At 37.0% G+C, this 14,716-nt stretch overlaps 1 protein-coding gene across 35 annotated transcripts in view; it reads right to left on the bottom strand.

The window, feature by feature from the left end:
* Nucleotides 1-14,716, bottom strand: part of USP9Y (ubiquitin specific peptidase 9 Y-linked) — a 211,552-nt gene that overhangs the window by 25,057 nt on the left and 171,779 nt on the right. For all 35 annotated transcript variants that reach the window (XM_074030450.1, XM_074030458.1, XM_074030467.1 and 32 more), the window contains one exon: nt 2,262-2,435. In XM_074030450.1, the coding sequence (XP_073886551.1) occupies nt 2,262-2,435 (174 nt within the window). The remainder of the gene's footprint in view (nt 1-2,261; nt 2,436-14,716) is intronic.

The raw sequence follows: 14,716 nt of genomic DNA, 5'->3' as shown, positions 1-14,716 counted from the left end.
AGGTGTGGTGTGGCATTTGCCTGTAGTGCCAGCTACTCAAAAGGCTGAGATAGGAGGGTCACTTGAGGCCAGGAGTTTGAAGGTGTTGTGCGCTATGATCACACTTTTGAATAATCACTATACTTCAGCCAGGAAACATAATGATACCCTGGTCTTAAACAAACAAACAAACAAATGGAGTAGAGAGTAAATAATGCAAGACTGAGACAGCATCACAGATTATGGTAATTTCCTACAAACTCAGAAAATAAGATGGGGCAGGCATGTCAACCATCAAATCCATTCATCTAACCATTATTTTCAAAATGTCTAAACAGTATCTCACTCTGTTGCACAGTCTAGAGTACAGTCGTGCAATCTCGGCTCACTGCAACCTCTGCCTCCTGGCTTCAAGTGATTTTCCTGCCTCAGCCTCCTGAGTAGCTGGGATTACAGGAGCCTGTCACCATGCCCAGCTAAGTTTTTTGTATTTTTAGTAGAAATGGAGTTTTACCATGTTGGTCAGGCTGATCTCGAAATCCTGACATCAAGTGATCTGCCAGTGTTGGCCTCCCAAAGTGCTGGGATTACAGGTGTTAGCCACCGCCCCTGGCCAGTTTCTCACAGTTGGAAACTTTTCATTTATTCAGGAAAAACAAGACAGTCACAAAAGTAAAATTACATTTGTAAATGACTTATGCAAGTTGCTTCTGATCACGAACCACCCCATAGTGGAGAATAAGGCTATCTTAAAGAATAAAATAATTAAAAGTTACTACAATTAAAAGTGATACTCTGGCAAGGTGTAGAGGCTCATGCCTGTAATCCCAGCACTTTGGGAGGTTGAGGCAGGAGGAAAGCTTGAGCCTGGAGCTCGAGTGCAGCCGGAGAAACATGGTGAAACCCTAATTCTACAAGGAATACAAAATTTAGCTGGGTGTTATGGCATGTGACTATAGTGCTAGCTACTTAGGAGGCTGAGGTGAGAGGACTGCTTGAGCTTGGAAAGTTGAGGCTGCAGTGAGCTGTGATTGCGCCCCTGCATTCCAACCTGGGTGACAGACCGAGACTCTATTTCAAAGAACAATACAATACAAAACAACCCCCATGCCTTATAATACAGAAGTCTTGGGACGCTAACAAGAAGTTTAGTTAGAATATATATTTTATTTATGTTACAGATATTTGTACTGTTTCCTGTCTTGTCAAATCTTGCTAAGTGGTTTGATGTGCAAGCATATGTAACACTTCCCAAGAATAGTAAGAATTGACAGTAATTTAAGTCATTTAATTGTTATCTCCTCCGGAGATACGTTTCAAAACCCCCAGGAGATGGCTAACACCTCAGACAGCACTGAACTCTATATACTGTGTATATACTATGTTTTCTTCCTAAACATACGTAACTTAAGTTTGATTATGTTCAATTTATAAATGATGCACAGGATTAGATTAGGAGCTGCTCTTAGCCTTTTGTTTGGCATGTCTGAATTACCAGAATATTACTAAGTAAAATAAGAGGTATTTGAACGTAAGTTGTGTGATACTTTGCCAGTCAATCTGACAACTGAGACAGCAACTAAGTGGCTAACAGGCACAAAGACAATATGGATATGCTGGAAAAAGGGATGATTCACATCCTGATAAGGACAAAGCAGGACAGCCCCAAATTTGATCACACTATTTAGAATGGGACACAGTTTAAAACTTGTAAATTGTTTATTTCTGGGATCTTCCACTTTTTTTTTGAGAGTAGCTGGTATTACAGGCACATGCTACCGCACTCAGTTAATTTTTGCATTTTTCTACAGGCAGGGTTTCACCATGCTGGCCAGGATGGTTTCAATCTCCTGACCTCGTGATCCACCCGCCTCAGCCTCCCGAAGTGAACAATGATGTGGAAAGTGAAACCATGAATAATGGGTTACTACTCCAGTTTTGCCAATTATGTTTGGAAGTTCCATTTTAATATTCTGATTGCTAGTTAGAACATAAAAAGAAAATGTCTATTTAAAGAATAAGTGTTGATTTATGGAAAATGCCATTTTAAGACATAGGGTAAGACGAAGCAAACAAGAATGAATTGAGAAAGTAATAAAGTAGTAACCAAACGTTCCTGGGAAGAATAAAATCAGAATAGTGTAGTATGCATATGAATGTAATTCATTCACAGTCCTAGGCATTTGGTACATTCTGCTTTTACGTAAGTACTAATGAAAGATTTACATTATTATTTTTAAAAAAACTATGAAGTACACATTAAAAACATAATTAGCACTTACCTATGTGGGCAGCCTTGGCAGATCTTCTGATCAGCAAATGAGCCTCCTAGGACTTTACTTAGTATAGCTGGGTGTCCTAAAGCTTTTAAAGCTTCATCTAAACTATCCACCAAAGAATTAAAAAACTCTAAGGCATCATGTTGTTCACGGAGATTAACAGGTTCACCCCAAAGCCTAAGAAGGAAATGAAATGAGTAATGTAATACATGCCTAGAATATCCATATTTTATAACAACAAAAATAACAATGACAGAAACGTAAGCTGAGATTTTAAACTACACAGAAAGGAGAAATGTGCATTATGTTTGCAGAGGCAACACAATCGAAGTGCTTACAGTAATAATGAAACTACAGTGTCAAAAAGTTATCACAAATGGTGTGACTAAGCTGCATAGTAGGTTTAGAATGTTTGCTTTATAGAGCATAGTATATTCAACAAACACTTTCAATTCAAGTAAAAAATGACATTTACACGAGAAAGAACCTAATGCTTATGTAGATGCTATAACTACTGCCTTAAAACTTTATTCTGCTTACTTTGGTGATATAGTGAAAAGATCCTACTACTTAGTTAACATTGCCCATGAAAGCAATTTTTCCAAGTGAAAAGTGAAAGGTTTTCCCTGTTCTAGAGTAAACGTAGGCATAAAAGGTGAACCAATCCTAAGAAAATACCAATGGTGAGTATAGAAAATGAGAACTAATGCTGCCTTGGAAGAGGTTGTTCTGGAAGCTATCAAGAACATCTAACAATATTTTCATAATAATAAGCATCAGAAAATGTCATTTTTAGCAAAATGTATGGCAATATTTTGAATTTGCTAAGGTGGTACACTATGTTTTTCTTTGTGGTGAACTTTCACAATTAAAAAATTGTTGTAAATTTAAAAATAAATTTTAAATACTAATACATAAAATTCACATACAATAGAAGGTACTCTGTTGAAGCCATAGGATGTGAGTTTTACAAATGGCAGCCAGCTGTGTAACCACCACAATTGGAATATCAAACAATCCCTTAAATACCTTCCAAAATTTCCTAATAGCAGCACTTTGTAAGCCAAATGAATCTCCTGCTATTAATTCCTGGCAACCACTGATCTGTTCTTCACAAATCTGGAGTAGCCTTTTCCAGAATGTTATATACAGGAAACCATAAAGATTTAGTGTTTCCCTCCTTTTTATTATTGTAATGGCGTTTACATAATTTACTTTTTATGTTTTTTAAAAAATACATTAAATCTAATTAGGAAAAATGTAAAATCTGATTAATTTAGAAATATGACAGCAAATTAAATGGAGAGGAGTACAGCACAACTAGGATTCTTTACAAAACCAGATTTTAGTTCGTCACTACAAATCAACAGGACAATGTAACTAATAATGGGGTAAAATGCTAATGTGTTTTACATAAAGAGAAATCTGGTGCCAAATCTGGAGTATTCATTCTATTTTAAAGCCACCCTTTAAGAATACTGATGAACTGGAATGTGCCTTTATTCTTTTTTTTCTAATTAGTATTACTGTGGTCAAATAAATACAACACAATATTTACTTTTTAAATCATTAAAGTGTAAAGTTTAGTGTAATTAAGAACATTCATGGCCAACTGCTGTGACTCACGCCTGTAATCTCAGCACTTTGGGAGGCCAAGGCAGGCAGATGACAAGGTCAGGAGATTAAGACCATCTTGGCTAACGCAGTGAAACCTCGTCTCTACTAAAAACACAAAAAATTAGCCGGGTGTAGTGGCGGGCACCTGTAGTCCCAGCTACTTGGGAGGCTGGGGCAGGAGAATGGCGTGAACGCAGGAGGCGGAGCTTGCAGTGAGCTGAGATTGTGCCACTGTACTCCAGCCTGGGCGACAGAGCAGGACTCCGTCCCCACCCCCAAAAAAAGAACATTCATGATGGCTGCTGTACAACCATCACCACCATCCATCTCAGACCTCTCTTCATCTTGCAAAACTGAAATTATACCTATTAAACAACTCCTAAAAAACTCCTAAAAACTTCCTATCGACAACCTCTGAAAATCAGCCTTCTTTTGGTACCTATAAATACAATCTCACATAAGTGGGATCTAATATAATTTGTGTTTTTATAATTGGCTTATTTCACTTAGCATAATGTTCTCAAGGCTCATCTACACTGTAGCCTATTACAGTATTTCCTTCAATGGTGAATAGTATTTCATAATATGTATATACATTTATCAACTTATCAGATAATGCACACCAAAAACATTTTTCCATTTATCAACTGTGAATGTCACTATGACTACCGAGTGTACACTAATTCTTTTGAAACCCTGCTTTCAAATCCTTTGGGTATAAACCCAAAGGTTTTGGGAAATAAGAAAAACTGCTGGAGCATATGGTAATTCTACTTTTTCTTACTTATTTTTCAGACAGAGTCTTGCTCTGTTGTCAAAACCAGAGTGCAGTGGCGCAATCTTGGCTCACTGCCACCTCTGCTTCCCAAGTTCAAGCGATTCTCCTGCCTTGGCCTCCTGAAAAGCTGGGATTACAGGTGTGTGCCACCATTGTGGCTAATTTTTGTATTTTTAGTAGAGACACGGTTTCACCATGTTGACCAGGCTGGTCTCAAACTCTTGACCTCCCAAAGTGCTGGGATTACAAGCGTGAGCCACCACACCCAGCTGTCCTTCTAACTTTTTTTTTTTTTTGAGACGGAGTCTCTGCCGCCCGGGCTGGAGTGCAGTGGCCGGATCTCAGCTCACTGCAAGCTCCGCCTCCCGGGTTCCCGCCATTCTCCTGCCTCACCCTCCCGAGTAGCTGGGACTACAGGCGCCGCCACCACGCCCGGCTAATTTTTTGTATTTTTTAGTAGACACGGGGTTTCACCGTGTTAGCCGGGATGGTCTCGATCTCCTGACCTCGTGATCGGCCCGTCTCGGCCTCCCAAAGTGCTGGGATTACAGGCTTGAGCCACCGCGCCCGGCCAGGAGCCATTTGTATGTTTCTTGAAAAAACATTTACTCAAATCTTTTGCTCATATTAGTCTGTTTTCACACTGCTGTTAAGTACTGAAACTGGGTCATTTATACAGAAAAGAAGTTTAACTGACTCAGTTCAACATGGCTGTAAGGAAGCAAGACTGAGAGGCCTTAGGACACTTAACATCATGGTGGACAGTGAAGGGGAAGCAAGCACATCTTACATGGCAGAGCAATATAAATCTTTAACCACCTTGGTTGAATTAATACCTAAGTATATATATTTTTTTGATGGCTATATAAATGTTTTCATATTCTTTTTGGGACTGTTTACTGTTGCTGTACAGAAATGCAACCAATTTTTGTCCGACTTTGCATTCTGCTACTTTACCTAATTCAATTATTTACTCCAACAGTTTTCATAGGAGTATCTTCAGAAATTTATAATACATGTAAGATCACAGCATGTGTAAACAGAGATAATTTTTCTACTCCTTTTCCAGTGTGGATGCCTCTTCCTTTTTCTTGCCTAATTGTGCTGGGTAGGACTACCAGTAGTATATTAAACAGCAGGGGTATAAGTGCGCAGCTTTGCCTTGTTCGTTATCTTAGATTAAAAGCTTTATATTACAAATACCCTTGCTCAGAGTTTTTTAAATACGGCTCTTACTAAGCTGAGGCAGTTTCCTTCTGTTCTGTATTTATTGCATGTTTTGTATCAGGAAAGGAAGTTCAGTTCTGTTAAATGCTTTCTCAGTCTCAATTGAGACGACAATGTGCTTTTTTCTGCTCATTTATTAAGGTTGTATATTACACTGATTAGTTTCACATGTTGAATCATCCACATATTCTTAGAATAAACCCCACTTGGTCATGATATAATATTCTTTTAACATGCTGCTGACTTGGATTTGCTAGTATTTTGTTGTGGAATTTTGCAATTACAGACCAGTATCAATGGATACTGTTCTATAATTTTCTTGCATCATCTTTGTCAGACTTGTATATGTTAGATGTATATTTGAGGCTTTCCTTTAGCATAATGAAAGTGAACCTTTAATTAAGCTCAGTGTGTCAATAGCTTAATCCTTTTTCTATGCTGTGTTGCATTTCAACATATGAATGTACCAGAGTTTATTTATCTATTAGCCATTCAAGGGACAAAAGTTGTTCCCAAAATTGCTGGGACACAAGCAACTTACCACTGCTGAAAAAGCCACTATAAATACCCACATACAGAATATACCTTAGTTTTCATTTTGGTAAATATCCAGGAGTCAGCCTGCTTAGTTGTACATTAAGTTTATGAATAAGTTTGTAAGAAACTGGCAGTTTTCCAAAGGATCATAACTTTGGAAAATTCTATCAGTAAATGGTTGAGTATCATGTGCTCCTGATCCAAACCAGCATTAGAAAAAAACAGGGGTGTAGTTGTATCTGTTGTGGTTTTAACATAAAAACCCCTAATGAATAATAATGTTGAACAGTTTTATACCATTTATCATCTTTGGTTAAGTTTTCAAATATTTTAAGAATTTTAATTACGTGCTTTTTAATATAGAGTTAGGAAATGCTTTGTTATGTATTTTCCAAATATTTTCCCATGGTATGCCTTGTCTTCTCATTTTCTTAATGTCTTTGGAAGAGAAAACAGCTTTCCTTTTGATGAAGTCACACGTGTCAATATCTATGAATTCAGAATCATCTAATGTGGCTGGGAGGAACAGCTATTTTTCCTGTTCTTATGAGAATCTTAACTGTTTCCTCTAATTCTTTCATGTGTTTCTTTCCTTACCCCAAATTGTTTCCGGACTTACATGTAGTGCTTAGTTCTCTCTTGAATATTCAAGGAGAAATAAAGATTACTAGAATTAATGCAGCTCTCCAATGTACTACCACAAACCTTAGATGCTTTAGTCTCCTTGGATTCTCCACAATGTTTCAAGTCAGGAATTCCATTGTTCCGACTCAATGTCCCACCCTACACTGTAGTCTAAGGCTACTGCAGGGCTCTCATTTGTTTCCTATTTCAAGAATAATATTCCTTTTTTGTCTGATATCTATGTGTTGAAGCCATAGTTTAATGTACTTTATCCGTATATTAAAAAAAATTTTTTTTCACCAAAGGAGGCAAATTAAGTCCAAATTACTTCAAATTGACAAGAAGTAAAAACGTATCGTTTTCATTTTTGGCACTACTCTAAAGTTTCTTTCTTTATTACTCTTTCCCGCACCCCCGCCCCAACTTCATTGGTTTCTAGTACTTCTGAAATATCTTTGCTTGTTTCGGTTTTAATTTACTATTTTCTCCACTGTATTTTTTCTTTCCTTTTTTTTTTTTTTCATTTTTCTTTTTTTTGAGATAGAATCTTGCCCTATTGTCCAGGCTGGAGTGCAGTGATACAGTCACAGCTCATTGCAGCCTCAACCTACCAGGCTCAAGTGATCTTCTTCCCTCAGCTTCCTTAGTAGCTAGGACTACAGGTATGCACTACCATGCCCAGCTAATTTCTATATTTTTAGGAGAGACGGAGGTTTCACCATGTTGGCCAGGCTGGTGGTGAACTCCTGGGCTTGAGTGATCCGCCCACCTTCGCCTCCCAAAGGGCTGGGATTACAGGCATGAGCCACCACACCCAGTTGCTCCCCTAGTTTTAAGGCAAAAAACAAGTTAATAATTCCTACATGAAAATATACTGTTTACTGGCCGGGCATGGTGGCTCATGCCTGTAATTCCAGCACTTTGGGAGGCTGAGGCTGGTGGATCACCCAAGGTCTGGAGTTTGAGACCAGCCTCACTAACATGGTGAAACCCCATCTCTACTAAAATTACAAAAAATTAGCTGGGCATGGTGGCAGATGCCTGTAATCCCAGCTACTCAGGAGGATGAGGCAGGAAAATCGCTTGAACCTGAAAAGCGGAGGTTGTGGTTAGTTGAGATCATGCCATTAAACTTGAACCTGGGCAACAAGAGCAAAACTCCATATTAAAAAAAAGAAAGAAAATATACTGTTTACCATTCAACTATTCCCCACTAATTTTGGTAATCATCAGTGAATCTTTCTTGCATCAGTTACTACTGTGATGCTCTAATGGTGTTACTCTCTTTCCTTCATTTATTTACTTATACAGTTATTTGCTTACATCAGTATGAGTATTTATGCTAAGTGTTACAATCTATTATTTATCTTTTTCCTAAAATTGTTTCAATATTAAACATGAGAGCTTTTCAGTTGGTTCCTATGCCTACTTGATATTATTTCTTTTCTTTTTTGACAACTTCCTTAATGGCTTGCATCTAGGTCAATATGCTCATAGTCATCTGCTCCTGCCTAGGAACAAACCAACTTTCCAAGTAGATCTGGTTTCTTTTATCGGAAAATGGTATTTACAAATTAAGCTCTAGATACCAACTGCTAGATACTTATGTTATTGGGGTCATTATTTTTAGACATTCTCAGTGTACAGAACTTGGAAATAGATTTGTGTATACCACATCAATGCTCACACACACACATCTCTATTGCTATACGTATCTGTATGTATGTGTCTAAACTTAAAAACATATATACAGGACAGCATGATGGCTCAGCTCAAGCTGTAATCACAGCACTTTGGGGGGCTGATGGGGGCAGATCACTTGATGTCAGGAGTTCGAGACCAACTAGCCAACATGGTGAAACCCCATCTCTACTAAAAATAAAAAAAAAATTAGCTGGGCCTGGTAATGGGTACCCGTGATCCCAGCTATTTGGCAGGCTGAGGCAGAAGAATCATTTGAATCTGTCAGGTGGAGGCTGCAGTGAGCTGAGACTGCACCACTGCATTCCAGCCTGGGTTACAGAGCAAGACTCTGTCTCAAAACAAACAAACAAACAAATAAAAACAAAACCACCAAGAAGCATACATACATATCACACCACATATGTAGTTGAAAATAAACATGACTGCAACTGAATACCAGTGTTCACTCAAGTCATCTACCTTCCCTTACCTGTAACTTATCTTTACAAAAATTACAATCCTGGCTGTTATTATCTATACTAGATTTGTTCACCCCTAATAAACATCTAAAGTAGTTCTAGAATTGGTAACACTTGGAACTAGAATTGCAGCGATTAGTATTTCTGTACAGTTCTTTTTATTTAGCTTCACAGTACCTACTCAATACACTGTTTTCCAAAGTTACTTGGGATGGTTCTTTCAACTTTTCTTGGTTAGTGATTTCCTATTCTCTTTTTCTAGGCTTGGATTTTTTTTTTTAAAGTTGAGATAATTGTAAAATCACATGAAATTTTAAGAAATAACAGAGATACTGTTTTCTCTATTTTAATAAATAATAAAGATATCTTTTACCCAATTTCCCCAGCAACAGCATCTTGCAAAACTATGTAATATAATATCACAATTAGGATACTATTATTGGTACAAGCCAAAATCTTAAATTAGATTTCTCTAGGTTTTAGTTGTACCTATTTATGTATGTTTAGCTATGTCTGTGTAATTTTACATATACACACACAAATATATGTATGTAAATACATATATAGAATATACATATAAATTATATAGTTACTTTATGAATTATATTATCACAGTGTTAATATTTTATCACTTCCATTAAGATACAGAAGCTTCACAGCCAGATAATAAACATTTACTTTTCTCCATATGCAATTGTCAAACATACTAAAACCATACATAATTACCCCTTAATGTTATTTTTACTTTCAATACTCATAGAAATTTAAAGAAACTAGGAAAGAAAAATAAGACTTCTATATATGCCATTTTCCATTTGTATTATGTCTTGCAATTCCATGTGTCCCTGTGTTTTAACTACTTTTCTGCCAAAACTTTGAATAGAATTCAAAAATTTCCTCACAAGTTTCCTTTCTTGTGAGAATAAATGTATATCCCAGTAACTACTAAGATATATTTTCACTGGACATCACAATATGACTTAACATATTCTTTATCTACTTTTTTTTCTGTTGTCTGTACTTTTGATGTAATCAAAGAAATCACTGCCAAATCCAATACCATAAATTTCCCCCTTAAACTTTTACAATTTTATTTCTTATGTTTAGCTTTGGTTCATATTGAGTCAATATTTAAACATGGTCTAAGGCAGGATTGTCCAAGGGAGAGAATATACTCATGGGTTCTGAGTTTCTGTTTCTTGATGGGCTGGCAAAGTTCCTTCCTCACCCTCTTTCACCTTATCACTAGACACAGAAACTAAAAACCCATGGCTTCAGGCTGCTTTTAGCCTAAAACAAAACAAAACATAACAACAAAATGAGGCAGGTTGGACAAGCTGGTCTAAGGTAAGGTTCTAATGATGAAAGATTAAACTTTTCCTCTAAGACCAGGAACAACCCAAATATATCCATTTTTACCACTTCTATTTGACAAAGTAATTCTCCTAGAACAATCATTAAAGAAATAAGAAACAAAAAGCATCCAAATCAAAATCCTAAAGATTACATGCAAGCATACATCACTGTGATAAAATAATTCAATAAAGTTTCCAAATCAGCACCCCAAAATTAATACAGGGATATGAGAGACTTATTACTAATGAATATAAAGTTTCAATTTAAAAGAAGAAAAACTGGCAGGGTGCAGTGGCTCAGCCTGTAATCCCAGCATTTTGGGAGGCCAACCCAGGCAGATTACCTGAAGTTAGGAGTTCCAGACCATCCCGGCCAACATGGTGAAAGCACGTCTCTACTAAAAATACAAAAATTGGCTGGGCGTCTTGGCAGGCACCTATAATCCCAGCTACTCTGGAGGCTGAGGCAGGACAATTGCTTGAACCCGGGAGGTGGAGGTTGCAGTGAACCGAGATCACGCTACCGCACTGCAGCACGGCGACAGAGCGAGACCCCATCTCAAAACAAAAAGATGACAAACCTTTGGATATAGTGGTATAAAGGTATATAATGCCAGTGACCTGGACAACTAAAATCTATCAAAATGGTGAATTTTTATGTTATGCACATTCTGCCATGATTAAAATAGTAAATTACAGGAGGAGCCTGAAAATGAAAAGAAAAAAAAAGCCAACTATGATTTCATCGAAATTTAAAACTCTTGACTGGGCGCTATGGTCTGTAATCCCAGGACTTTGGGAGGTCAAGGTAGGTGGATCACCTGAGGTCGGTCAGAAGTTCAAGACCAGCCTGGCCAATGTGGTAAAACCCCATCTCTACTAAAAACACAAAAATTAGCTGGGTATGGTGGCATGGGCCTGTAGTCTTAGCTACTTGGGAGGCTGAGACAGGAGAATTGCTTCAATCTGGGAGGCAGAGGTTGCAGTGAGCCAAGATTGCACCACTGCAATCCAGCCTGGGTGACATAGTGACTCTCTGAAAAAAAAAAAAAAAAAAAAAAAAAAAGAAGAAACCTCTTATGCATAAAGTGCACTATAAAGATACTGAGAGGATAATCCACAGATGGGAGAAAATATTTCTAAATAACTTATCTCCAAGGGCCTACTATCACAAATACACAAAAAAGATACAAAGAAGTCTTACAACCCAACAACAAAAGGCAATCAAAAAATGAGAAAAGTATTTCAATAGACATTTCCTCAAAAAAGTACAGAAATTACTAATAAGTACATGAAAAAATGCTCAACAGTACTTAACAGTCATTAGGGAAATGCAAATGAAATTCAAAAGAAGATATACTTCACATATTTCAGGATGGATATACTTAAAAGTAAGGTAATAGGTGTTGACAGATGTAGAGAAACTGTAACCTTCATAACTTGCTGACAGAAAATGTAAATATCTGGGCCAGACCTGGTGGCTCACACCCGTAATATCAGTACTTTGGGAGGCCAAGGTTGATGGATCATCTGCGGTCTGGCGTTTGAGACCAGCCTAGCCAACATGGCCAAACCTCTTCTCTACTAAAAACCCTGTCTTTACTGAAAATACAAAAATTAGCTGTGGTGGAGTGCTGGTGGAGCATGCCTGTAGTTCTAGCTACTCAGGAGGATGAGGCAGGGAGGAGGAGGCTGGAGAGTTGCTTGAACGTGGGAGGTAAAGGCTGCCGTGAACTGAGATTGCACCACTGCACTCCAGCCTGGGTAACAGAGCGAGACTCCTTCTCAAGAAAAAAAAAAAAAAAAAAGAAAAGAAAAGAAAAGAAAATGTAAAATTCTTACAGGAACTTTGGAAAGCAATTTGGTGGTTCCACAAAAAGTCAGACATAGAATTATGACATGACCCAGTAACTGCATTTCTAGGTCTACTCCAAAAAGAAATGAAATGAAACATGCATCCACACATAAATGTGTTCATGAATTTTCACAGGGCACTATTCACAATAGCTCAAAGACAGAAACCATCCAAAGTTAATCAGTGGATAAATAAACAAAACGTGGTCTAGTCATACAATGAAATATAATTCAGCCATAAAAAGAACAAAGTGCCAATACATGTTACAGAATGTACATACTTTAAACACACCATGTTTAACACAACATGCTAGACAGAAAGGCCACATATTCTGTGATTAAATTACAAGAAATATAAAAAATATGCAAACCTATATAGAGAGAAAAGTAATTTTTTGTTGCCAGGGTGGGAAGAAGAGAAAAATGGGCTGACTCTTTAATGAGCAGGGAACCTCTTTTTTAGTGATGAAAATGTTCTGGAACCAAATGATAGTGAAATGATAATGAAATATCAAATGATAATAACCAAATGATAATGAAAATGTTCTGGAACCAAATGATACTTTCACAAAAAATTCTGAATGTACCAAAAACCACTGAATTGTACACTATTAAATGGTTGAAATGGTGAATTTTATAAGAACTTTACCACAAAAGAAAAAAATGTATTAGGAACCTATGTGTCTAGATTGTGTGTAACACAAATGTGTTAGGACAAATTGTGAGCTCCACACTTATTTGGAGAGAATCACCGAGCAGACAAAAACATACATATTTAAGTACAAACACATTATAGCTTAATACATTTAAATACAAATTATAAAGAAGCAAAATGATACATATCTATATACGTGTGTATGAAATTCCTCTATAATGTATATAATTATGTAACTATGTATTCAATTATCACACATATATGCACACACATAAATTAAGTACAAGATTTGAAGATAGAAACTTAAAAGTGTTATAGTAAATTGGAAGAACAAGAACAGAAATGCTGACTAGATTGCAGAAAAAAGTCTTGAGGTAAAGAAAGCATAAGCTAGGGAAAGAAAAAATAGCTGAAACAGGTAAAAAGGAGAGCAAGGCACATCTGAAGTTATATAACTGAAAGAAGAAAAAAGAATTATAAATGTATGCATTTATAATTATAACCTAGGCTTACAGCTCAACTATAGAATATAGAAATTTATACTGAGAGACATAATGGGGAGTCAGTGTACTATAAGTTTGTGACTTTCAAAAGAAATGAAAGTGATATGCTAATACATATAAGGGTTGCTGCCATAAATGAAACAGAAAAAGCAGCTCAGAAATCAGAAGAAGCCTTTCCTTTCCTACCTCTGAGCTATCCAGGAAGTACCTTGTTGAAAGAACTCTAAATTCTTATGAGGGACAGCAGTATTTTTCTACACACTAGGAAGAGCACGTATTACAGTATATGGTAAAAAGTTGTGCTACAGTGTTTAGTACCATGTATGACAGAAAGTAGGCCTTGATAAAACAGGTGAAACAAACGAACAAAAAAAGATAAGTTTAAGATGTAACTGAGCTCTTTGTTTCTTGAGACAGGGTCTCACTCTGATACTCAGCCTGGAGGGCAGTGGCTCCATCACAGTTGAGGTGATCCTCCCTCAGTAGTTGGGACTACTGGCACAGGCCACCACACCCAGCTAAGTTTTTGCATTTTTAGTAGAGATGGGGTTTTGCCATGTTGCCTAGGGTGGTCTTGAACTCATGGGCTCAAGAGATCTGCTTGCCTTGGCCTCCCAAAGTGATGGGGCTATTAGTGTGAGCCACTGCAGCTGGCCTAATTGAGGTTTTCCAAATCTAAAGAGGCCAGATTTTATTGGTCACTTTTGAAGGATGTTAGGGAATTATTACTTTACAAATTTGTAAAGAAAAATATACCCATATATAAAAATAGTTATAATTACATATAATATACACAGTATATAATTATATATAATATACACATATAATTTTTCTTGCCAGGCTAGGAAGGGGGACTTCCTTTCTAGTGGTGAAAATGTCCATTTGTTTATGAGTAATGCTGGTGTTCAAGGTGAGTATGATACATCATCTTGGGGATCAACACTGCTCCAGAGACCAAAAGATATCATTAATGCACTAATCTAACTTATAATGCAAGAAGCTGAAAGAAACTAACACCAAAAGTTAGTGAATGAAATGATTTTCCACCCTTCAAAGGAGCTGAGACTACAAGGCTCATATTACCATGCCTGACTACTTTTTGTATTTTTTTGTAGAGTCAGAGTTTTGTCATGTCTTCCAAGCTTA

Source organism: Macaca fascicularis, chromosome Y (genome assembly GCF_037993035.2).
Source record: "Macaca fascicularis isolate 582-1 chromosome Y, T2T-MFA8v1.1".
Taxonomy (NCBI): domain Eukaryota; kingdom Metazoa; phylum Chordata; class Mammalia; order Primates; family Cercopithecidae; genus Macaca; species Macaca fascicularis.
The sequence above is the reverse complement of the archived record's forward strand: the minus strand, read 5'-3'. Positions and strand labels throughout refer to the sequence as shown.